The sequence below is a fragment of the Neoarius graeffei genome, chromosome 7 (assembly GCF_027579695.1).
Source record: "Neoarius graeffei isolate fNeoGra1 chromosome 7, fNeoGra1.pri, whole genome shotgun sequence".
In the NCBI taxonomy this organism is placed as follows: domain Eukaryota; kingdom Metazoa; phylum Chordata; class Actinopteri; order Siluriformes; family Ariidae; genus Neoarius; species Neoarius graeffei.
The window spans coordinates 63,423,236-63,448,544 of record NC_083575.1 but is presented as its reverse complement, the minus strand read 5'-3'; the positions used below and the strand labels follow the sequence as shown (position 1 = coordinate 63,448,544).

At 45.3% G+C, this 25,309-nt stretch overlaps 1 protein-coding gene across 1 annotated transcript in view; it reads left to right on the top strand.

The window, feature by feature from the left end:
• LOC132888892 (cilia- and flagella-associated protein 46) overlaps positions 1-25,309 on the top strand; it is a 251,873-nt gene that overhangs the window by 86,111 nt on the left and 140,453 nt on the right. Inside the window, exons 25-27 of the mRNA XM_060924987.1 lie at positions 17,893-17,965; positions 23,222-23,363; positions 23,918-24,101. Of these exons, the coding sequence (XP_060780970.1) occupies positions 17,893-17,965; positions 23,222-23,363; positions 23,918-24,101 (399 nt within the window). The remainder of the gene's footprint in view (positions 1-17,892; positions 17,966-23,221; positions 23,364-23,917; positions 24,102-25,309) is intronic.

The following is a 25,309-nucleotide window of genomic DNA, read 5'->3' as shown; positions in this document are numbered from 1 at the left end:
GTGTGCAGAATGTGGTTTTGTATTGTCTTGTTGAAATATCACTGGAAAAGATGTCATCCGGGCGGCACGGTGGTGTAGTGGTTAGCGCTGTCGCCTCACAGCAAGAAGGTCCTGGGTTCGAGCCCCGGGGCCGGCGAGGGCCTTTCTGTGCGGAGTTTGCATGTTCTCCCCGTGTCCGCGTGGGTTTCCTCCGGGTGCTCCGGTTTCCCCCACAGTCCAAAGACATGCAGGTTAGGTTAACTGGTGACTCTAAATTGACCGTAGGTGTGAATGTGAGTGTGAATGGTTGTCTGTGTCTATGTGTCAGCCCTGTGATGACCTGGCGACTTGTCCAGGGTGAACCCCGCCTTTCGCCCGTAGTCAGCTGGGATAGGCTCCAGCTTGCCTGCGACCCTGTAGAAGGATAAAGCGGCTACAGATAATGAGATGAGATGAGATCTTTGACCTGTACTGCAATCAAAACAACAACACATTATTTGATGTTTTACCTTGTGAATTTTATTGTTTTGTTTTTTTGTTTTTCAAAAATTAACACTTGTTACCATTTTAATTCTTGAAACACATTTCCAAAAAAAGGTGACATGGTAAAGCATTTACCACTTTACAATGTTGCCATTCCTTCTCATAACACTTAAAAGATGTTTAGGGACGGAAGACACCAAGCGATGAAACGTTTCAGGTGTTATTTTGTCCCACTGACATTGTCATATTTTTCATTTCAAAATTCACCACACATTCTCGATTGGGGACAGAGGGGACAGGCACCTTTTTCTTCCACAGCTATGCCCTGGTAATGTGTGCAGAATGTGGTTTTGTATTGTCTTGTTGAAATATCACTGGAAAAGATGTCGTCCGGGCGGCACGGTGGTGTAGTGGTTAGCGCTGTCGCCTCACAGCAAGAAGGTCCTGGGTTCGAGCCCCGGGGCCGGCGAGGGCCTTTCTGTGTGGAGTTTGCATGTTCTCCCCGTGTCCGCGTGGGTTTCCTCCGGGTGCTCCGGTTTCCCCCACAGTCCAAAGACATGCAGGTTAGGTTAACTGGTGACTCTAAATTGACCATAGGTGTGAGTGTGAATGGTTGTCTGTGTCTATGTGTCAGCCCTGTGATGACCTGGCGACTTGTCCAGGGTGTACCCTGCCTTTCGCCCGTAGTCAGCTGGGATAGGCTCCAGCTTGCCTGCAACCCTGTAGAAGGATAAAGCGGCTAGAGATAATGAGATGAGAAGATGTCGTCCTGATGGCAGCATATGTTGTTCCAAAATCTCAGTGTACTTTTCTGAATTAATGCTGCCATTACAGAAGTGTAAGTGACCTTTGCCAAAGGCACTGACATAACCCCATACCATGACAGGGCTTGACTTTTAGATGTGTTGCTGATAACAGTCTGGATGGTCCTTTTTGTCTTTGGTCCAGAACACACAGCGTCCATTTCTTACAAAGAAGACCTGAAATATTGATTCATCTGACCACAATACATGTTTCCACTGTGTGATGATCCATCCCAGATGCCTCAGAGCCCAGAGAAGTCCATGGCACTTTTGAACACAATTAACATAAAGCTTCCTTTTTGCACAGTAAATTTTTAACTGGTATTTGTAGATGTAACTCCATATTGTCATGCTTGACAGAGGTTTGCCAAAGTAACCTTGTGGTTATATCAGCTATAGATGAATGATGGTTCTGGATGCAGTGCCTTCTGTGGGATCAGAGATCACAGGTGTTCAGCTTAGGCTTGTGCCCTTATCCTTTTTATACCAAAATTCCTCCAGATTCTTTGAATCATTTAATGATATTATGCATCATAGTGAATGATATATCCAAATTCCTTTGTATCTTTTATTTGAGGAAAATTGTTTGTAAACATTTCAGTAATTTTCTCATGTATTTTTTGACAAACTGGAAATCCTGGGTCCATCTTTTTTCCTCAAAGATGAGGCCTTTCCTGGATAATGGTTTTGCACTAAATCATGACTACAATCACCTGTTGACATCACCTGTTTCACATCACATCATTATATAACTGCTTTACCTCATTACTAACCCTAAATTACCTATATCCCAACATTTTTTGGAGTGTGTTGCAGGCCTAAAACATGAATGGATGGATATTAACAAATGAAATGCAGTTGAAGAGACAAAATATGAAATATCTAAGGTTAATTCTGTCTGAAATGAAATACAAGTCAAGTAAATGTAGAAATAACTACTTTTTTATTTGCATTTTTCAAAATTTTATATGAGTTTAGGTGCCTCAGTAATTCACTTTAAAAAAAATAAAGAGCTTAGAAGATTTTAAAGAACATGACATCAGACGGAATTTTTTTTAATACCATATAACCATTTTGGTTGTCTGTGTCTACGTGTCAGCCCTGTGATGACCTGGCGACTTGTCCAGGGTGTACCCCGCCTTTCGCCCGTAGTCAGCTGGGATAGGCTGCAGCTTGCCTGCGACCCTGTAGAAGGATAAAGCGGCTAGAGATAATGAGATGAATGATGATAACCATTTTGGTTGTCTGTGTCTATGTGTCAGCCCTGTGATGACCTGGCGACTTGTCCAGAGTGTACCCCGCCTTTTGCCCATAGTCAGCTGGGATAGGCTCCAGCTTGCCTGCGACCCTGTAGAACAGGATAAAGCGGCTCGAGATGAGATGAGATGATATCAGACGGAATTTTTTTTATACCATATAACCATTTTGGTTGTCTGTGTCTGTGTCTGTGTCAGCCCTGTGATGACCTGGCGACTTGTCCAGGGTGTACCCCGCCTTTCGCCCGTAGTCAGCTGGGATAGGCTCCAGCTTGCCTGCGACCCTGTAGAAGGATAAAGCGGCTAGAGATAATGAGATGAGATGAGATAACCATTTTGGTTGTCTGTGTCTGTGTCAGCCCTGTGATGACCTGGCGACTTGTCCAGGGTGTACCCCGCCTTTTGCCCATAGTCAGCTGGGATAGGCTTCAGCTTGCCTGCGACCCTGTTGAACAGGATAAAGTGGCTAGAGATGAGATATAACCATTTTTATATATTACAAGGGGGTGCCAATAATTGTGGAGGGCGCTCTCTCTCACTCTCATTATCTCGTCTCGTCTCGTCTCGTCTTCTTCCGCTTATCCGGGACCGGGTCGCGGAGGCAGCAGTCTAAGCATGGAAGCCCAAACTTCCCTTTCCCCAGACACCTCGGCCAGCTCCTCAGGAAGAACACCGAGGCGTTCCCAGGCCAACTGAGAGACATAGTCCCTCCAGCGTGTCCTGGGTCTTCCCCGGGGCCTCCTCCCGGGGGGACATGCCTGGAACACCTCCCCAGGGAGGCGTCCAGGAGGCATCCAAAAAAGATGCCCGAGCCACCTCAGCTGGTTCCTCTCGATGTGGAGGAGCAGCAGCTCTACTCCGAGCTCCTCCCGAGTGACTGTGCTTCTCACCCTATCTCTAAGGGAGCACCCAGCCACCCTGCGAAGGAAACTCATTTCAGCCGCTTGTATCCGCGATCTTGTTCTTTCTGTCATTACCCAAAGCTCATGACCATAGGTGAGAGTCGGAACGTAGATCGACCGGTAAATTGAGAGCTTCGCCTTTTGGCTCAACTCCTTCTTCACCACGACGGACCGGTAAAGCGACCGCATCACTGCGGAGGCTGCACCGATCCGCCTGTCAATCTCACGCTCCATCCTTCTCTCACTTGTGAACAAGATCCCGAGATACTTAAACTCCTCCACTTGAGGCAGGACTTCTCCACCAACCTGGAGAGGGCAAGCCACCCTTTTCCGATCGAGAACCATGGCCTCGGACTTGGAGGTGCTGATTCTCATCCCAGCCGCTTCACACTCGACTGCAAACCGCCCCAGTGCATGCTGAAGGTCCTGGTTTGAAGAAGCCAACAGGACAACATCATCCGCAAAAAGCAGAGATGAAATCCTGTGGTTCCCAAACAGGATTCCTTCCGGCCCCTGGCTGCGCCTAGAAATTCTGTCCATAAAAATTATGAACAGAACCGGTGACAAAGGGCAGCCCTGCCGGAGTCCAACATGCACTGGGAACAGGTCTGACTTACTGCCGGCAATGCGAACCAGACTCCTGCTCCGTTCGTACAGGGACCGGACAGCCCTTAGCAAAGAGCCCCGAACCCCATACTCCCGAAGCACCCCCCACAGAATACCATGGGGGACACGGTCGAATGCCTTCTCCAGATCCACAAAGCACATGTGGACTGGTTGGGCAAACTCCCATGAACCCTCGAGCACCCTATGAAGGGTATAGAGCTGGTCCAGTGTTCCGCGACCAGGACGAAAACCGCATTGTTCCTCCTGGATCCGAGTTTCGACTATTGGTCGAATTCTCCTCTCCAGTACCCTGGAGTAAACTTTCCCTGGGAGGCTGAGAAGTGTGATTCCCCTATAATTGGAGCACACTCTCCGGTCCCCTTTCTTAAAAAGAGGGACCACCACCCCAGTCTGCCACTCCAGAGGCACTGTCCCCGACCGCCACGCGATGTTGCAGAGGCGTGTCAACCAAGACAGCCCAACAACATCCAGAGACTTGAGATACTCAGGGCGGATCTCATCCACCCCTGATGCCTTGCCACCGAGGAGCTTGCAAACCACCTCAGTGACTTTGGCTTGGGTAATGGACGAGTCCACCTCTGAGTCATCAGCCTCAGTCTCCTCAGTGGAAGACATGACGGTGGGATTGAGGAGATCCTCAAAGTATTCCTTCCACCGCCCGACAATGTCCCCAGTCGAGGTCAACAGCTCCCCACCCGCACTGTAAACAGTGTTGACAGAGTACTGCTTCCCCCTCCTGAGGCGCCGGACGGTTTGCCAGAATTTCTTCGAGGCCGACCGATAGTCCTTCTCCATGGCCTCCCCGAACTCCTCCCAGTTCCAAGTTTTTGCCTCCGCAACTGCCCGAGCTGCAGCACGCCTGGCCTGCCGATACCCGTCGGCTGCCTCAGGAGTCCCAGAGGTCAACATGGCCCGATAGGACTCCTTCTTCAGCTTGACGGCATCCCTTACTTCCGGTGTCCACCACCGGGTTCGGGGATTGCCGCCACGACAGGCACCGGAGACCTTGCAGCCACAGCTCCAAACAGCTGCGTCCACAATGGCGGTAGAGAACATGGTCCACTCAGACTCAATGTCCCCCGCCTCCCTCGGAAGCTGGGAAAAGCTCTCCCGGAGGTGGGAGTTAAAGACCTCCCCAACCGAGTGCTCAGCCAGACATTCCCAGCAGACCCTCACCACACATTTGGGCCTGCCAGGTCTGTCCAGCTTCCTCCTCCGCCAGCGGATCCAACTCACCACCAGGTGGTGATCAGTTGACAGCTCAGCCCCTCTCTTCACCCGAGTGTCCAAGACATAGGGCCGGAGATCAGATGAAATGACTACAAAGTCGATCATCGACCTCCGACCTAAGGTGTCCTGGTGCCACGTGCACTTATGGACACCCCTATGCTCGAACATGGTGTTCGTTATGGACAAACCGTGACTAGCACAGAAGTCCAATAACAAAACACCACTCGGGTTCAGATCGGAGAGGCCGTTCCTCCCAACCACGCCCCTCCAGGTGTCACTGTTGTCGCCCACGTGAGCATTGAAGTCCCCCAGTAGCACAATGGAGTCCCCAGTCTGAGCACCCCTCAGTACCTCTCACAGGGACTCCAAGAAGGCCGGATACTCTATTCTGCTATTTGGCCCGTAGGCACAAACAACAGCAAGAGCCCTCTCCCCAATCCGAAGGCGCAGAGAGGCGACCCTCTCGTTCACTGGGGTAAACTCCAACACATGGCGGCTGAGCTGGGGAGCTATAAGCAAGCCCACACCAGCCCGCCGCCACTCACCACGGGCGACTCCAGAGAAGTGGAAAGTCCAGCCCCTCTCGAGGAGCTGGGTTCCAGAGCCCAAGCTGTGCGTGGAGGTGAGCCCGACTATCTCTAGCCGGTACCTCTCAACCTCCCGCACAAGCTCAGGCTCTTTCCCCCCCAGTGAAGTGACATTCCATGTCCCAACAGCCAGCCGCTGTGTCCGGGGATCAGGTCGTCGAGGCCCCTGCCTTCGACTGCCACCCAATCCACACTGCACCAAACCCCTACTGCTACCTCTGTGGGTGGTGAACCCACAGGAGGTCGGGCCCACGTCACCTCTTCGGGCTGAGCCCGGCCAGGCCCCATGGGCAAAGGCCCGGCCACCAAGCGCTCGCATATGAGCCCCAACCCCGGACTCTCATTATATATATATATATATACACACATACATACACGTACACAAACACAGTTCTGACAAAAATTAAGAGACCACTTCAATTTTTTCTTAAATCAACATCTCTGTGTATGGCAGCCATTTCATTCCAGTGTCTGACACAAGCACACCTCATTTTACTTAATGAGGTACTGATTAGGTAATCACCTGAACCAAATCTTATTTAATGAGGAATCGTATAAAAACCACTGCTGTGGTCATCACTATCCTCTTGCAATAGAACCAGTTTTGATGGCAAAAACAGTGCAAATAATACCTTAAATTTAATTGAAATACAAATCTTCTCTGTTCATCATGTCAAAAGAGTTAAAAAGAAGTGTTTCAAGTGAGGCGGCACGGTGGTGTAGTGGTTAACGCTGTCGCCTCACAGCAAGAAGGTCTGGGTTCGAGCCCCGTGGCCGGCGAGGGCCTTTCTGTGCGGAGTTTGCATGTTCTCCCGGTTTCTGCCGGGTGCTCCGGTTTCCCCTGCAGTCCAAAGACATGCAGGTTAGGTTAACTGGTGACTCTAAATTCACTATGGGTGTCTATGTGTCAGCCCTGTGATGACCTGGTGACTTGTCCAGGGTGTACCCTGCTTTTTGCCCGTAGTCAGCTAGGATAGGCTCCAGCTTGCCTGTGACCCTGTAGGACAGGATAAAGTGGCTAGAGATAATGAGATGAATTTCAAGTGAGAAAAGGAAGCATTCAATTCTGGCTTTACTGGCAGAGGGATACAGTGAGCGACAGGTTGCTTCCATCCTCAAAATTTCAAAGACGGCAGTTCATAAGAACAAGGTCATGCAGCAGACATTGAGGACAACAAAGTTACAGATTGGCAGTGGGTAAAAACGATTCTCCACTGACCAGGATGATTGTCAACTCTTTTGAATGTCACTTGACAACGTGTTGGCTGCGCCGGAGTTGGTCGGTGTCCTAGAGGTGATGAATGCGGGAACGTTCAACATCGACGTGTGCAGGAGGCTTGAGCTCTTTGTCGTCATCATCCTCTATGTTGGCAAGGTTGCCTATCCAAAGAGAGAAAGAGAGCCAAAGAACACATTCACGTTCTGACTAACCTCTGAGAGCCGTGGCGTCTTTTTATACTCTTCTGGTTGCTTAAGGAGGGTGAATTAAGGCACCGATTATGCCCCTCCAGGTGTGTGATCAACGGGCCCCTCCCCATGGCCATGTTGCTTTTGGCTGTCCAAAAAAATGCTGCTGAAATGTTACTGTTTCTTCCGCAACACAGGAGCAGTTGTGTGAGGAGTGGTGCACTGCTTTGATGGCAGTTTTCTAGGGCCACTGTCACCCCCCCCAGCCCTGAGCCTACCATTCTCCAAGGCTTAGCCCAGAGGCTGTAGTTCCTGGAGAGGCCATTGGTGTTCCTGTACTGGATCCCTGCTCTATGTTGGACCTGGAAAGAGAAGTCCTGCTAAGACCAGGAGCAGCGAGTAGGCAGCCGCCATCCACTGGAGTGGGTCATGGTTGGTGACAAACGTGAAATGATGACCAGACAAATAGTATCTCAGCACAGGTACTACCCACTTAATGGTCAGGGCATCTCTCCACAGCCATGTTGATCCTCTTGGCTTGAATCAGCTTGTGGCTGATGTACAGCATGAGGTGCTCTTTGCCCTCTGTGACCTGTGAGAGCACAACACCCAGGGCCATCTCTGAGGTGTCCGTCTGGACGATGAAAGTCCAGTATTTGGAGGATGGGGCGGTGGTGAGGGCCTTCTTCAGGGCCTGAAATGACTGCTCCATCTCACCAGTCCACTTTATCTTGTCGGGCTGTCTCTTTTTTTGGTCAGGTCTGAGAGGGGAGAGGCTAGAGAAGAGACGTGGGGAACAAATCTATGATAGTAAGTGGTTAGCTCCGAGAAGGGACACACCTAGTGCTTGGTGGTAGGATCAATATTGGCGCACCAATATCTGTTCCTTCAGAACAAGGACAGAGGAAGGCTGAAGTAGGCCAGTTGGGCTTCTCCCATGAGGAGGGGAGCCAGAGCCTAGGCCCATTCTTCTTTGGGCCAACCCTCCATGTACAGTTTCTATTTAAAAGTGTAGATAGGCTTCCACATTATCCACTGGAGTGAGCTTGTGAAGCACACAGAGAGCCTCCTGATGGGGGTCTGGGAGGCAGCCTGGAAGGTGAGAGGCTCTGGCCCTTTGCTGCAGTGGCTCCTGGGTAGCGACTTGGAGACCTTTTGCAAGTTCCTGTGTCACCTGTTGCGGTTGGAGACTGGTCTCCAGAAGTGCTGCAGGAGTGGTTCCATGCGGAGGGTGGGTGGGGGTGTTGTGCTTGTACTAAAATTCTCCACCAGTGTGACACTCCCGCTGCGAAGGGGAAAGAACACAGACACAGAACTCAAATATTCAGTGCAAAAATTAGGTGGTTTAATGAATAATTAAGGAAGGAAACATGTGGGGAAAGTGTAGCATGCGTGTGGTGCAATCTATGCAGGTGGCAGGGAGCCCAAACCGGCTTAGAGTGAGGTCGCAGGCAGGTGCTGGCTGTGCTGGAGTCGATCGCTCCTGTTTCTTCAGCACCACAGCAGTGATTGTGTGAGGAGCGGTCCACTGCTTTGGTGGCGTTTTTCTGGGGCCGCCATCACTATATATATATATATATATATATATATATATATATATATATATATATATACAGTGGTGGGCAAAAGTTTACATACCCCAACAGAATGTTTCGTTTCTTGCCTATTTCTAAGAGAAATTGAATGATAATACACAAAAACCTTTATTTCACTTGTGGTTAATGGTTGGCTGAAGCTATTTATTGCATTCATTGCTGCGTTTACTCTTTGAAAACCATGAAAACAACAAAAACTACCTAAATGACCCTGATCAAAAGTTTACATACCCCTGTGAATTGGCCTGAAAACCTGTACACAATTTGACATAAACAGGACTGAATGGCAATTAAAGGCAACTACCTTCACCTGTGATCTGTTTTCTTCTAATTAGTGGGTGAAAATAAAAGTCAGTAAATTGCTGGACTTTTGAGAGAACCTTTTATCCCTCATCCAGTGCTGCGCGTCATCTTTGAGATTGAGCCATGGGAAAATCAAAGGAATTGTCAAAGGACCTGCGTGAAAAGGTAGTTGAACTTTATAAATCAGGGAAGGGATATAAGAAAATATCAAAGCAATTAAAAATGTCAGTCAGCACTGTTCAAACAATAATCAAGAAGTGGAAAGTCAGGGGCTCTGTAGACACCAAAGCCCGTTCAGGTAGACCAAGAAAAATTTCACCCACCACTGCTAGAAGAATTGTGCGTGATGTAAAGAAGCCCCAAATAAGATCTGGTGAACTTCGAGATTCTCTGAAACAACTTGATGTGGATGTTTCAAAGAGTACAATTAGGAGACTCTTGAGAAGAAATGGGCTGCATGGGAGAGTTGCCAGAAGAAAGCCCCTTCTACGCAAATGCCACAAAGAAGCCCGTCTATGATATGCCAGACTGCACAGAGACGCACCCCAAACCTTCTGGCAAAAAGTTGTGTGGAGTGATGAGACCAAAATTGAACTTTTTGGGCACAACACTAAACGCTACATCTGGCGAGGAATCAACAAGGCCTATGATGAAAAGTACACCATTCCCACAGTGAAACATGGTGGTGGATCTCTGATGTTTTGGGGATGTGTGAACTACAAAGGCACTGGAAATTTGGTAAGAGTTGATGGCAGGATGAATGCAGTCACTTATCAAAAAATACTGGAGGAAAATCTACACGCCTCAGCCCAGAAGCTGCGCATAGGACGAACTTGGACATTCCAGCACGACAATGATCCAAAACACAAGGCCAAATCAACTTGTCAGTGGCTACAACAGCATGAAGTGAAGGTCTTAGAGTGGCCATCTCAGTCTCCTGACCTCAACATTATTGAGCCACTCTGGGGAGACCTCAAACGTGCAGTCCATGCAAGACAGCCCCAGACTTTACAGGAACTGGAGGCTTTTTGCCAAGAAGAATGGGCAGCTTTACCATCTGAAAAGATAAAGAGACTCATTGACAACTATCACAAAAGACTTCAAGCTGTTATTGATGTTAAAGGGGGAAATACACAGTATTAAGAATTGGGGTATGTAAACTTTTGATCAGGGTCATTTGTGTAGTTTTTTTGTTGTCATAATGGTTTAAAAAGAGTTAACATTTTCTTGACAATAAATGGCTTCAGCCAACCATTAACCACAAGTAAAATAAAGGTTTTTGTGTATTATCATTCAATTTCTCTTAGAAATAAGCAAGAAACGATTCTGTTGGGGTATGTAAACTTTTGCCCACCACTGTGTATATATATATATATAAAATCATGAAGTGCTTCGAGAGACGAGTTCTTCAGCACATCAAGGACCACCTCCACCCAGACTTCGACCCCTACCAGTTCGCATATTGCACAAACAGATCCACAGAGGACGCCATCGCCATAGCTCTCCACTCTGCGCTAAACCACCTGGAGCAGCAGCAGAGCTACATCCGCATACTCTTTGTGGATTACAGTTCAGCTTTTAATACAATAATCCCGGACATCCTTATTAGAAAACTGGAGACTCTCGGCCTCCCCCCTCTCACATGTGCCTGGTTAAAGGACTTTCTTACTAACCGGCCCCAGACTGTGAGACTTGGCCCCCACTTCTCCTCCACCCGCACGTTGAGCACCGGCTCTCCACAGGGCTGTGTGCTGAGCCCCCTCCTGTACTGCCTCTACACCCACGACTGTAGTTCGACCCACAACAACAACCTCGTCATCAAGTTTGCTGACGACACCACAGTGGTCGGACTCATCTCAAAGGGAGACGAGGCAGTCTACAGAGAGGAGGTCCTGAAGTTGGCAGCCTGGTGTTCAGAAAATAACCTCGCTCTGAACACCAAGAAAGCCAAAGAGCTCATTGTTGACTTCAGGAAGCACAGCACCAACCTAGCCCCCCTCTACATCAACAACGTGTATGTGGAGAGGGTCCACACCTTCCGGTTTCTCGGCATCCTCATCTCCACCGACATTTCCTGGTCAGTAAACATTACAGCAGTCATTAAGAAGGCTCAGCAGTGGCTACACTTCCTGAGAGTCCTCAGGAAGTGCAACCTAAACTCCAACCTGCTGCTGACCTTCTACCGCTCATCCATCGAGAGCCTGCTGACGTACTGTATTACAGTATGGTACGGCAGCTGCACTGCTGTAGACAGGGAGAGGCTCCAGAGGGTAGTTAAGGCAGCACAGAAGATCATTGGCTGCCCTGTCCCCTCCCTGATGGACATTTACATCTCCCGCTGCCTTAGCAGAGCTAAGAACATTATCAAGGACAGCTCCCACCCTGGCTTTGATCTGTTCGACCTGTTGCCCTCAGGGAGGCGCTACAGGTGCATCAGGACAAAGACAAACAGATTCAAAAACAGCTTCTTTCCAAAAGCCATAACCGCCTGAACTCGGATATGCTCTGACTTTATAGTCTATTTATTTTACTATGTGACTCACTTCGTGCAATAATTTATAATGTGCAGTACTTATAAGGTGACTCTCTCTGTGCAATACTTTTATAATGTGCAATACCTCACTCCATAATGTGAAACACAACACATTCACCTCACTCACCTCACCTCAGGACTGTGCACCTTACACACAGCACATACACCTCAAGTCTATGCACCTACAGTGGTGCTTAAAAGTTTGTGAACCCTTTAGAATTTTCTATATTTCTGCATAAATATGACCTAAAACATCATCAGATTTTCACACAAGTCCTAAAAGTGGATAAAGAGAACCCAGTTAAACAAATGAGACAAAAATATTATACTTGGTCATTTATTTATTGAGGAAAATGATCCAGTATTACATATCTGAGAGTGGCAAAAGTATGTGAACCTTTGCTTTCAGTATCTGGTGTGACCCCCTTGTGCAGCAATAACTGCAACTAAATGTTTCCGGTAACTGTTGATCAGTCCTGCACACCGGCCTGGAGGAATTTTAGCCCATTCCTCCGTACAGAACAGCTTCAGCTCTGGGATGTTTGTGGGTTTCCTCACATGAACTGCTCACTTCAGGTCCTTCCACAACATTTCAATTGGATTAAGGTCAGGACTTTGACTTGGCCATTCCAAAACATTAACTTTATTCTTCTTTAACCATTCTTTGGTAGAACGACTTGTGTGCTTAGGGTCGTTGTCTTGCTGCATGACCCACGTTCTCTTGAGATTCAGTTCATGGACAGATGTCCTGACATTTTCCTTTAGAATTCACTGGTATAATTCAGAATTCATCATTCCGTCAATGATGGCAAGCCGTCCTGGCCCAGATGCAGCAAAACGGGCCCAAACCATGATACTACCACCACCACCATGTTTCACAGATGGGATAAGGTTCTTATGCTGGAATGCAGTGTTTTCCTTTCTCCAAACATAACGCTTCTCATTTAAACCAAAAAGTTCTATTTTGGTCTCATCAGTCCACAAAACATTTTTCCAATAGCCTTCTGGCTTGTCCACATGATCTTTAGCAAACTGCAGACAAGCAACAATGTTCTTTTTGGAGAGCAGGGGCTTTCTCCTTGCAACCCTGCCATGCACACCATTGTTGTTCAGTGTTCTCCTGATGGTGGATTTATGAACATTAACATTAGCCAATGTGAGAGAGGCCTTCAGTTGCTTAGAAGTTACCCTGGGGTCCTTTGTGACTTCGCCGACTATTACACGCCTTTCTCTTGGAGTGATCTTTGTTGGTCAACCACTCCTGGGGAGGGTAACAATGGTCTTGAATTTCCTCCATTTGTACACAATCTGTCTGACTGTGGATTGGTGGAGTCCAAACTCTTTAGAGATGGTTTTGTAACCTTTTCCAGCCTGATGAGCATCAACAACGCTTTTTCTGAGTTCCTCAGAAATCTCCTTTGTTCGTGCCATGATCCACTTCCACAAACATGTGTTGTGTAGATCGGACTTTGATAGATCCCTGTTCTTTAAATAAAACAGGGTGCCCATTCACACCTGATTGGCATCCCATTGATTGAAAACACCTGACTCTAATTTCACCTTCAAATTAACTGCTAATCCTTGAGGTTCACATACTTTTGCCACTCACAGATATGTAATATTGGATCCTTTTCCTCAATAAATAAATGATCAAGTATAAAATTTTTGTCTCATTTGTTTAACTGGGTTCTCTTTATCTACTTTTAGGACTTGCGTGAAAATCTGATGATGTTTTAGGTCATATTTATGCAGAAATATAGAAAATTCTAAAGGGTTCACAAACTTTCAAGCACCACTGTACCTTACCTTGCAATACTTCATAAATGTGCAATATTTTATTTTATAATGTGACTCTCTCGTGCAATAATTTATAATGTGACTCTCTCTCTCTGTGCAATACTTTATATGTGCAATGAGCAATACCTCACTCCATAATGTGTAACACAACACATACACCTCAGGACTGTGCACCTTCCCCCCCCCTTCCTCTCTCTCTCTCTCTCTCTCTCTCTCTCTACATGCTGTTTGCACTGTTATTGGAGATGCTTTAATCTCATTGTACATGTGTATAGTGACAATAAAGGCATTCTATTCTATAATATACAGGTGCTGGTCATATAATTAGAATATCATGAAAAAGTTGATTTATTTCAGTAATTCCGTTCAAAAAGTGAAACTTGTATATTATATTCATTCATTACACACAGACTGATATATTTCAAGTGTTTATTTCTTTTAATTTTGATGATTATAACTGACAACTAATGAAAACCCCAAATTCAGTATCTCAGAGAATTAGAATATTGTGAAAAGGTTCAATATTGAAGACACCTGGTGCCACACTCTAATCAGCTAATTAACTCAAAACACCTGCAAAGGCCTTTAAATGGTCTCTCAGTCTAGTTCTGTAGGCGACACAATAATGGGGAAGACTGCTGACTTGACAGTTGTCCAAAAGACGACCATTGGCACCTTGCACAAGGAGGGCAAGACACAAAAGGTCATTGCTAAAGAGGCTGGCTGTTCACAGCTCTGTGTCCAAGCACATTAATAGAGAGGCAAAGGGAAGGAAAAGATGTGGTAGAAAAAAGTGTACAAGCAATAGGGATAACCGCACCCTGGAGAGGATTGTGAAACAAAACCCATTCAAAAATGTGGGGGAGATTCACAAAGAGTGGACTGCAGCTGGAGTCACTGCTTCAAGAACCACCACGCACAGACGTATGCAAGACATGGGTTTCAGCTGTTGCATTCCTTGTGTCAAGCCACTCTTGAACAAGAGACAGCATCAGAAGCGTCTCATCTCATCTCATCATCTCTAGCCGCTTTATCCTGTTCTACAGGGTCGCAGGCAAGCTGGAGCCTATCCCAGCTGACTACGGGCAAAAGGCAGGGTACACCCTGGACAAGTCGCCAGGTCATCACAGGGCTGACACATAGATACAGACAACCATTCATACTCACACTCACACCTACGGTCAATTTAGAGTCACCAGTTAACCTAACCTGCATGTCTTTGGGGAAAACCGGAGCACCCGGAGGAAACCCACGCAGACACGGGGAGAACATGCAAACTCCGCACAGAAAGGCCCTCGCCGGCCACAGGGCTCGAATATGAGAGAGAGAGAGAGAGGGACGGTGTTGTAGTGGTTAGCACTGTCGCCTCACAGCAAGAAGGTCCTGGGTTCGAGCCCCGGGGCCGGCGAGGGCCTTTCTGTGTGGAGTTTGCATGTTCTCCCCGTGTCCGCGTGGGTTTCCTCCGGGTGCTCCGGTTTCCCCCACAGTCCAAGCCGGCCACAGGGCTCGAATATGAGAGAGAGAGAGAGGGAGGCACGGTGTTGTAGTGGTTAGCGCTGTCGCCTCACAGCAAGAAGGTCCTGGGTTCGAGCCCCGGGGCCGGCGAGGGCCTTTCTGTGTGGAGTTTGCATGTTCTCCCTGTGTCCGCGTGGGTTTCCTCCGGGTGCTCCGGTTTCCCCCACAGTCCAAAGACATGCAGGTTAGGTTAACTGGTGACTCTAAATTGACCGTAGGTGTGAATGTGAGTATGAATGGTTGTCTGTGTCTATGTGTCAGCCCTGTGATGACCTGGCGACTTGTCCAGGGTGTACCCCGCCTTTCGCCCGTAGTCAGCTGGGATAGGCTCCAGCTTGCCTGCGACCCTGTAGAAGGATAAAGCGGCTAGAGATAATGAGATGATATATATATATATATATATATACACACACACATATATATAACCAGTCAAAAGTTTGGAAACTCCCTCTAATTCAGTGGTTTTTCATTATTTTCAAATTTTCTGAATTGCAGATTAATACTAAAGTCATCGACATTATGAAGAAATATATATGGAATTATTTGGTAAACAAAAAAGTGTTAATCAAACCAGAATATGTTTTATATTTTAGATTCTTCAAAGTAGGCACCTTTTGCTTAGATGACAGCTTTGCACATCTTGGCATTTTCTCAGTCAGCTTTACGAGGTAGTCACCTGGAATGGCTTTCAGTTTACAGCTGTGCCTTGTCAAGAGTTAATTTCTTGAATTTCTTGACCTCTTGATGTGTTTGAAACCATCAGTTGTGTTGTGAAGAGATTGAGTTGGTATACAGTGAATGGCCCTATTTGAGTACTGTTCTAATCCATATTATGCCAAGAACTACTCAACTAAGTAAAGAAAAACGACAGTCCATCATTACTTTAAGAAATGAAGGTCAGTCAGTCTGAAAAATTTCAAGAACTTTGAAAGTATCCCCAGGTGCCGTCACAAAGACCATCAAACGTTATGATGAAACTAGCTCTCATCAGGACCGCCCCAGGAAAGGAAGACCTAGGGTTACCTCTGTTGCACAGGATAAGTTCATCAGAGTTACCAGCCTCAGAAACCGCAAGTTAACAAAACCCCAGATAAGAGCCCACCTAAATGCTTCACAGAGTTCGAGTAGCACACACATCTCAACATCAACTGTTCAGAGAAGACTGTGTGAATCTGGACTTTATGGTCGAATTGCTGCAAAGAAGCCACTTCTAAGGAAGAACAACAAGAGGAAGAGAATAGCTTGGGCCAAAGAACACAAGGAACGGACATTAGACTAGTGGAAATCTGTCCTTTGGTCTGATGAGTCCAAATTTGAGATTTTTGGTTCCAATCGCCATGTCTTTGTAAGACGCAGAAAAGGTGAGTGGATGGTTCCTACATGTGTGGTTCCCACAGTGAAGTATGGAGGAGGAAGTGTGATGGTATGGGGGTGCTTTGCTGGTGTCACTGTTGGCGATTTATTCAAAATCGAAGGCACACTTAACCAGCATGGCTACCACAGCATTCTGCAGCGACATGCCTTCCCATCTGGTTTGCGCTTAGTGGGCCCATCATTTGTCTTTCAACAGGACAATGACCCAAAACACACCTCTAGGCTATGTAAGGGCTATTTGACCAAGAAAGAGGGTGATGGAGTGCTTCGTCAGATGACATGGCCTCCACAATCACCTGATCTAAACCCAATTGAGATGGTTTGGGATGAGTTGGACCGCAGAGTGAAGGCAAAGCAGCCAACGAGTGCTCAGCACCTCTGGGAACTCATTCAAGACTGTTGGAAAACTATTTTGAGTGATTACCTCATGAAGCTGATTGAGAGAATGTCAAGAGTGTGCAAAGCTGTAATCAAAGCAAAAGGTGCCTACTTTGAAGAATCTAAAATCTAAAACATATTTTGGTTTGATTAACATTTTAAAGTTTACTAAATGATTCCTTACATGTTGCTGCATAGTCTGGATGACTTCAGTATTAATTTACAGTGTAGGAAAAAAAAAATAAAAACATTGAATTTGAAGGTGTTTCCAAACTTTTGACTGGTACTTATGTGTGTGTATATATGGGCGGCACGGTGATGTAGTGGTTAGCGCTGTCGCCTCACAGCAAGAAGGTCCGGGTTCGAGCCCCGTGGCCGACGAGGGCCTTTCTGTGCGGAGTTTGCATGTTCTCTCCGTGTCCGCGTGGGTTTCCTCCGGGTGCTTCGTTTTACCCCACAGTCCAAAGACATGCAGGTTAGGTTAACTGGTGGCTCTAAATTGACCGTAGGTGTGAATGTGAGTGTGAATGGTTGTCTGTGTCCATGTGTCAGCCCTGTGATGATCTGGCGACTTGTCCAAGGTGTATCCCGCCTTTCACCCGTAGTCAGCTGGGATAGGCTCCAGCTTGCCTGCGACCCTGTAGAACAGGATAAAGCGGCTACAGATAATTATATATATATATATATATATATATATATATATATATATATATATATATGTGTGTGTATATATATATATGTGTGTGTGTATATATATGTGTATGTATGTATGTATGTGTGTGTGTATAAAACCTACCTATAGTTTACAGAAGTATGTTAGAACTTGTGCTTTCATATGGCACCACCTGCTGGATATTTAATTATACTGGGCATATTTAGCTGTAACTAGCTGTACAAAGGTTGTGTGCTCTGTTATCAGAACCTTAAGCTTCGTGATATTATGAAAAATTATTTATCAGTACTAATTTGTGTTGTGCTGTCTCTCTTCAGAGTGCTGATATTCAGTGGCAGAAGGTGGATTTACTGCTGAAAGTTGTAGAGTGGCTGTACTCTAATAATTTCCCTGTGACTGATGCAAAGCTGCATTCTTAGTATATACATACTGTTTTTCCTCTTTTTGCAGGTGAGAAATAGAGTGGTGAATGTTCAGAATGAAAAACAAACAGGACCTACAGCCTCAGCACTGGACACTAACAGTAAGTCCCAGTTACAACATATAACTATGACACAGAAAATGCTGGTGAAATATATACCTCAGACATGTAGGTAAGCTTTTGTATAACTACCAACAATTGTGTGTGATATCATCAATTTTTAAAAATAAAAGAGGAGTAGGTATCTGCATTGGGTGGGAACCAAGCCCAGGCCTCACACATGGCAAGTAAGGAGTCTACTTCTGAACAGCCAATTAACAAATCCAGTGTTGCTTTACATAGAGGGAGTTGTTAAAAATGTATGCAGACTAAGCTAATTGGTGGAAGACAAGTGTTCATTGAAGAGAAAAAGGACTTTTTTTAACTCAGATTTGAAAGTAAAGAAAGAAGAGCAGACATGGAGAGATTGAGGAAGGGAATTCCAGAGTGTGGGGGCTATGACACTGAAGGCCATAGGTGTAGAATTGGGTATGGATGTGTCCCTACCAATATCAAACAATGGCTGATACGTCCCTACCAATATTTCTGATTGAAGAAAAAAAAATCATGCTCCGTGCGCGGTACACAAATGACTACTGTAGGTTTCCATTGGGCAAAACACCACGCAAAATTCACTCATGAATATTTGCTCTGGGGGCGTGGTCGCAAAAACAGCAATCAAGTCTGGCTACCATGTCATTTAGCAAGTGCGGTTGCAGTGCAGTGCCTGGCTGCTAGCTAGCAAACTGTCCTTGAGGAATGTAACGTTAGATTAGCTCGTAAAATTAATCAGTTAACAACAGTTTGTATTCAGTGTGTAAAAATGACAACGACAACATACAAATATGACTGTTTTCTAAGTTTATGTGGCATGTAAATAACAATCCGACTTGATACCGACAACAACTGGTGTTCATTAAGGTCATAAAGACATTATTAAATCATATCAAATTGTGCTAATGTTGGCTAATATTGCACCGAGTCTTGCTTATGAAGTGCCTGCAAACTTTAGCAGCCCGCTAACCCTTAATTTGAAGCGCTTCAGCTAAGACCTGCGGAGCCCTGACAGAGTTCGGGTAACATGACACATGTAAACAACAACAACAATCCGATGGTGATGTGGACATTGTTCGTGGCTCAGACACCTTTTAATCAAATCAAACATTTTCACGTAATAAGCAGAACAGCCTCCGCCTTCTTGATCAGAAAGTTTTGGTTACTCCAACTCTCTTTTGAAAACATCACATCCCGAGTCCACACATCCACTGAACTGAACTGAACTGTTTTCGAGGCGGTTCATTCGAAAGCGGTGGCTAAAAACTTTTCTCTGTAGAACCCTGCCGCCCCCCGCTCTGGGCTCAAGAAGACAACAAAAGGGCAATAATATAACAACAACCAGTCAGAATTCAGATACATTATGTTGCCAAGTAAAATTGTAACCTTTCAACGTGTCAAAAAGTTCTCAAGCCCTCGTGCTGTTTTACCATTAGATCAATCACACATCAGCTTAAACGAGCATTCTAAACTAGTTAAAGATCCCACAGAAGAGAGCCGACTCCTCCTGCCAGCCTCATGAAACGTAGTGTTTAAGGCTCCGGATGTGTTTTACTTCCATTTATGAGGGAAAGGAACATACACCCTCCCGTCAGTGCGTTATTCGTTTGTAAAACATTTGCAAATTAGTAGAATGAGTTAATCATCACATGCAAGATTTGCAATTAATCAAATTAATTGCATATTATTATTATTCATGAATTACTACAGTTCTGAACTTCAAATTTTAAAAGTCTGGACTTTGGAGAGATGATGGATACTCTTTTGGTGGAACACAACAGAGCAAAATATTGTGACCCTCTAATGTTGACCTGAAGTTGGCTCCACTGGGGTTTGGCATTGGGTTTATGTCCCCACCAGTGTTAATACCAAACCTACACCCTTGCTGAAGGCCCTGCCTCCTATGGTCTGGTGTGTGGGACAGCGAATAGATTACTGCTAGATGACCTGAGACAGCAAAAAGGGGGAGTAAGGGGTTAAGAAGTGTCACTGAGGAACTTTTGTTCCTCTCCTTTTGTCCTTACTTCATCCTTGTGTCTGCCACTCTTGCTGTCCTCGCCATTCATATTGACATCTAAGTATACTCACGTATTCACGAATGCAATGGACAAATGTACATTATATCACCTCTCTAGTTATGTCACTTCGCTGGCTCCCAGTTACTTTCAGGAGCCAATTTAAAATTCTCACTCTCACATACAGAGCACTCCATAGTCAGGCCCCTGCTTATCTAACTGATATCCTCCACCCCGACTCAGAAGCTCACTCCCTAAGGTCAAACAACCTACACCTACTTTTTGTCCCCGTACCTGCCTAAAAACCCGTGGCGATCGGGCGTTCGAGTCCATTGCTCCGAAGTTGTGGAATGCTCTATCTCTATCTATCAGGCTTGCCGACACCATTGACTCTTTTACGAAACTAATGAAAGCATTTGCTCAATATGGCATTTGAGTAACTGTTGTGTTTTTGTCCTTTGTGTATTGTTACACTTCTGTGTATTGTGCTTTGTGGATTTTATACAACCCCGATTCCAAAAAAGTTGGGACAAAGTACAAATTGTAAATAAAAACGGAATGCAATAATTTGCAAATCTCAAAAACTGATATTGTATTCACAATAGAACATAGACAACATATCAAATGTCGAAAGTGAGACATTTTGAAATTTGATGCCAAATATTGGCTCATTTGAAATTTCATGACAGCAACACATCTCAAATGAGTTGGGACGGGGCAATAAGAGGCTGGAAAAGTTAAAGGTACAAAAAAGGAACAGCTGGAGGACCAAATTGCAATTCATTAGGTCAATTGGCAATAGGTCATTAACATGACTGGGTATAAAAAGAGCATCTTGGAGTGGCAGCGGCTCTCAGAAGTAAAGATGGGAAGAGGATCACCAATCCCCCTAATTCTGCACCGACAAATAGTGGAGCAATATCAGAAAGGAGTTCGACAGTGTAAAATTGCAAAGAGTTGGAACATATCATCATCTACAGTACATAATATCATCAAAAGATTCAGAGAATCTGGAAGAATCTCTGTGCGTAAGGGTCAAGGCCGGAAAACCATATTGGGTGCCCGTGATCTTCGAGCCCTTAGACGGCACTGCATCACATACAGGCATGCTTCTGTATTGGAAATCACAAAATGGGCTCAGGAATATTTCCAGAGAACATTATCTGTGAACACAGTTCACCGTGCCATCCGCCGTTGCCAGCTAAAACTCTATAGTTCAAAGAAGAAGCCGTATCTAAACATGATCCAGAAGCGCAGACGTCTTCTCTGGGCCAAGGCTCATTTCAAATGGACTGTGGCAAAGTGGAAAACTGTTCTGTGGTCAGACGAATCAAAATTTGAAGTTCTTTATGGAAATCAGGGACACCGTGTCATTCAGACTAAAGAGGAGAAGGACGACCCAAGTTGTTATCAGCGCTCAGTTCAGAAGCCTGCATCTCTGATGGTATGGGGTTGCATTAGTGCATGTGGCATGGGCAGCTTACACATCTGGAAAGACACCATCAATGCTGAAAGGTATATCCAGGTTCTAGAGCAACATATGCTCCCATCCAGACGACGTCTCTTTCAGGGAAGACCTTGCATTTTCCAACATGACAATGCCAAACCACATACTGCATCAATTACAGCATCATGGCTGTGAAGAAGAAGGGTCCGGGTACTGAACTGGCCAGCCTGCAGTCCAGATCTTTCACCCATAGAAAACATTTGGCGCATCATAAAATGGAAGATACGACAAAAAAGACCTAAGACAGTTGAGCAACTAGAATCCTACATTAGACAAGAATGGGTTAACATTCCTATCCCTAAACTTGAGCAACTTGTCTCCTCAGTCCCCAGACGTTTACAGACTATTGTAAAGAGAAAAGGGGATGCCTCACAGTGGTGAACATGGCCTTATCCCAACTTTTTTGAGATGTGTTGTTGTCATGAAATTTAAAATCACCTAATTTTTCTCTTTAAATGATACATTTTCTCAGTTTAAACATTTGATATGTCATCTATGTTCTATTCTGAATAAAATATGGAATTTTGAAACTTCCCCATCATTGTATTCCGTTTTTATTTACAATTTGTACTTTGTCCCAACTTTTTTGGAATCGTGGTTGTATATTGTCTGTATCTACTGTCTCTTGTATCTTGTGTTTATCATGTTTCTTATATATTGTGACTTGTGTCTTACATGTTTCCTCTTATTCATTCCCTGTACAGCACTTTGACATTTGTCTGTGAAAAGTGCTGTATAAATAAACTTTACTTACTTACTTACATTTTTTTTTTTTTTGGTGTTGTTGATACTTTTTCTTGGGGTGGCACGGTGGTGTAGTGGTTAGCACCATTGCCTCACGGCAAGAAGGTCCTGGGTTCGAGCCCAGTGGCCGGCGAGGGCCTTTCTGTGTGGAGTTTGCATGTTCTCCCCGTGTCTGCGTGGGTTTCCTCCAGGTGCTCCGGTTTCCCCCACAGTCCAAAGACATGCAGGTTAGGTTAATTGGTGGCTCTAAATTGACCATAGGTGTGAATGATTGTTTGTGTCTGTGTCAGCGCTGTGATAACCTGGCGACTTGTCCAGGGTGTACCCCATCTCTTGCCCATAGTCAGCTGGGATAGGCTCCAGCTTGTCTGCGACCCTGTAGAACAGGATAAGCAGCTATGGATGGATGGATACTTTTTCTTGATTATTGAGTTATGTGGGCAGCACGGTGGTGTAGTGGTTAGCGCTGTCGCCTCACAGCAAGAAGGTCCGGGTTCAAGCCCCGTGGCCTGCGGGGGCCTTTCTGTGCGGAGTTTGCATGTTCTCCCCGTGTCTGTGTGGGTTTCCTCCGGGTGCTCCGGTTTCCCCCACAGTCCAAAGACACGCAGGTTAGGTTAACTGGTGACTCTAAATTGACCGTAGGTGTGAATGTGAGTGTGAATGGTTGTCTGTGTCTATGTGTCAGCCCTGTGATGACCTGGCGACTTGTCCAGGGTGTACCCCGCCTTTCGCCTGTAGTCAGCTGGGATAGGCTCCAGCTTGCCTGCGACCCTGTAGAACAGGATAAAGTGGCTAGAGATAATGAGATGAGATGAGATTGGGTTATGTTGTTCCTAGTGAAGCATTACTGTAACTTTTGGTTTCACTATGTTTATTTGGATTCTGGCTCTTATACGTCTGTCTCTTTCCTACACATAAAACAATACATGCATACACATTCACTCCTGATATGTCTCTTTCCGTCTTTCTGTCACTTATACTCACACACCATCTTTGTAGGTGCAGTTGAAGATGACCTGGCAGTGAAAGCAGCCATGTACAACGTGTTGTTCCAAATTCATGAAGACAATGGTAATTTAAGGAGTGGCCTGCAGGTCCTGGATCAGGCCATCAGAGGGATGCCCCACAGCCCTCACAGACTGTGAGTTTATCTGCCTAGGGCAAATGCAAGTCACAGCCACGCACTCTAAATGCTTTTAATGTCCAATGTATTTACAGGGGTACAATTAACTACACAGCCCAATACTACATTATATTTTCAAAGAATGCATATAAATCAAGTGACATACCGGATAAGGATTACATTTGGTTTGAAAATTTGCTGTTATATTTATGTTTTATATTTTCATACAGCATATTTTCAAACTGAGAGACAACTCCTGTTTCTTGAGTTTATGTAAGCTTTTGTTGTTTAAAAATGTTGCAACAGTTTCATTCGTATGATTTCGTATATTTTGGAATTACTTTTTTGTAACATTTTTGACTGTACTATTATAGCATATGAGTAACAGTGAACCTATATCAGATTTCTGTACATTGGTGTATTATAATACTTCTAACACCTCAAATATGTAAGTTATTGAATCAGGAAATCATTTGTGTCTGTACAGTCGTATGTGGCATGTGAAATGTATACCGGTCAGGTGTGTATTTGTCTGCTTGCATTATTTTTTCTATGTGTGTTTGTGTGTGCAGTACCCTCTATAAGCAGAAGGTGCTGGTGAAGGCTCAGCTAGGGGAAAGCATTGAGCTGGACATGCACAAATTTTCGGAGTACGGAGAGGTGGCCTGCGCTATGATGTGGCATCACGTGGCTCTGTCTACCAGAGACACACAGCAGAAAATGCACTGCTATCAGAACGCAATCAATAAATTACAGGTAAGACATTAGAAAATTGTTCCAATATAGTATATTGTAATGAGACCTCTAGGCAAGGCAGAACACAGACACTGACCCAGAGGTTGAAGTGAGAAAAGAAATGCTCATTTATTTAGAAATCAGACGAGGGAGAGTGGAGAGATTCGTGCAAGCAACATGTTTGTGACCAGAAATATGTTCGAGGAGAAAGTGAAGACAAGTAGGAAGCGATTTGAGGCAGAAAAGTGCGCTGGATAGACAGTGTAGATGTTGTAGTTGGAAACGTCTGAATTTGTGCTGGGCTTGGAAAGAAGAATGTCAAAAAGTTCACACTCCTGTCCTGCCATGCCGGCTGGCATTTTTACATAGACGTTGATTCCAGCTCAGAGGCAGAACAACACAAACCCCCTGTTCTGCATTCGGAGGTTTTATACAGAACGCAAGGTGGAATAAAGGCATAAGATTTCCGCCTTGAACGGGCTGTGGAAAAAGGGTTTTGGTCTTTGTTTCCTGGGACAGTCCTCATGAGAGCTAGTTTCATTATAGTATTTGATGATTTTTGCAAGTGCACTTCAAGATACATTCAAAGTTCTTGCAATTTTCCAGATTGACTGACCTTCATGTCTTAAAGTAATGATGGACTGTTGTTTCTCTTGATGTAGTTGAGCAGTTCTTGAAATAATATGGATTACTACAGTTGTCGAATAGGGCTATTTACTAAGGCTACGTTCACACTGCAGGCTGAAGTGACTCAAATCCGATCTTTTCGCCCATATGTGACCTGTATCCGATCTTTTATTGACAATATGAACGACACAGATCCGATTTTTTCAAATCCGACCCAGGCCGTTTGGATATGTGGTCCTAATTCCGATTCCTATCCGCTCTTTTCATATGCGACTTCAGTCTGAACCGCCAGGTCGCATTCATCTGACTTACACGTCATCAACAAGCCACAAACGTCACTATTCTGCGCTGAAGTAGGCGGCGGGTCTCTCAAAAAAAGTTACAACAACATGGCGCATAATCACGGGCGCAGATAGAGGGTCCCACCCAGATTTAAATTCACCTCGTTCGGTCCCCCCCACTTATAGGGAGGAAAAAACGTCTATGCTGTCTTTCTTTGCATAAGGCAAACCTCACGGAAAAATCAAAAGACTAATTACCATTCGGTTTATTGAGGTGCACGGCAGTGTATACATAGTTGCAACAACTCACATAAAACAAAA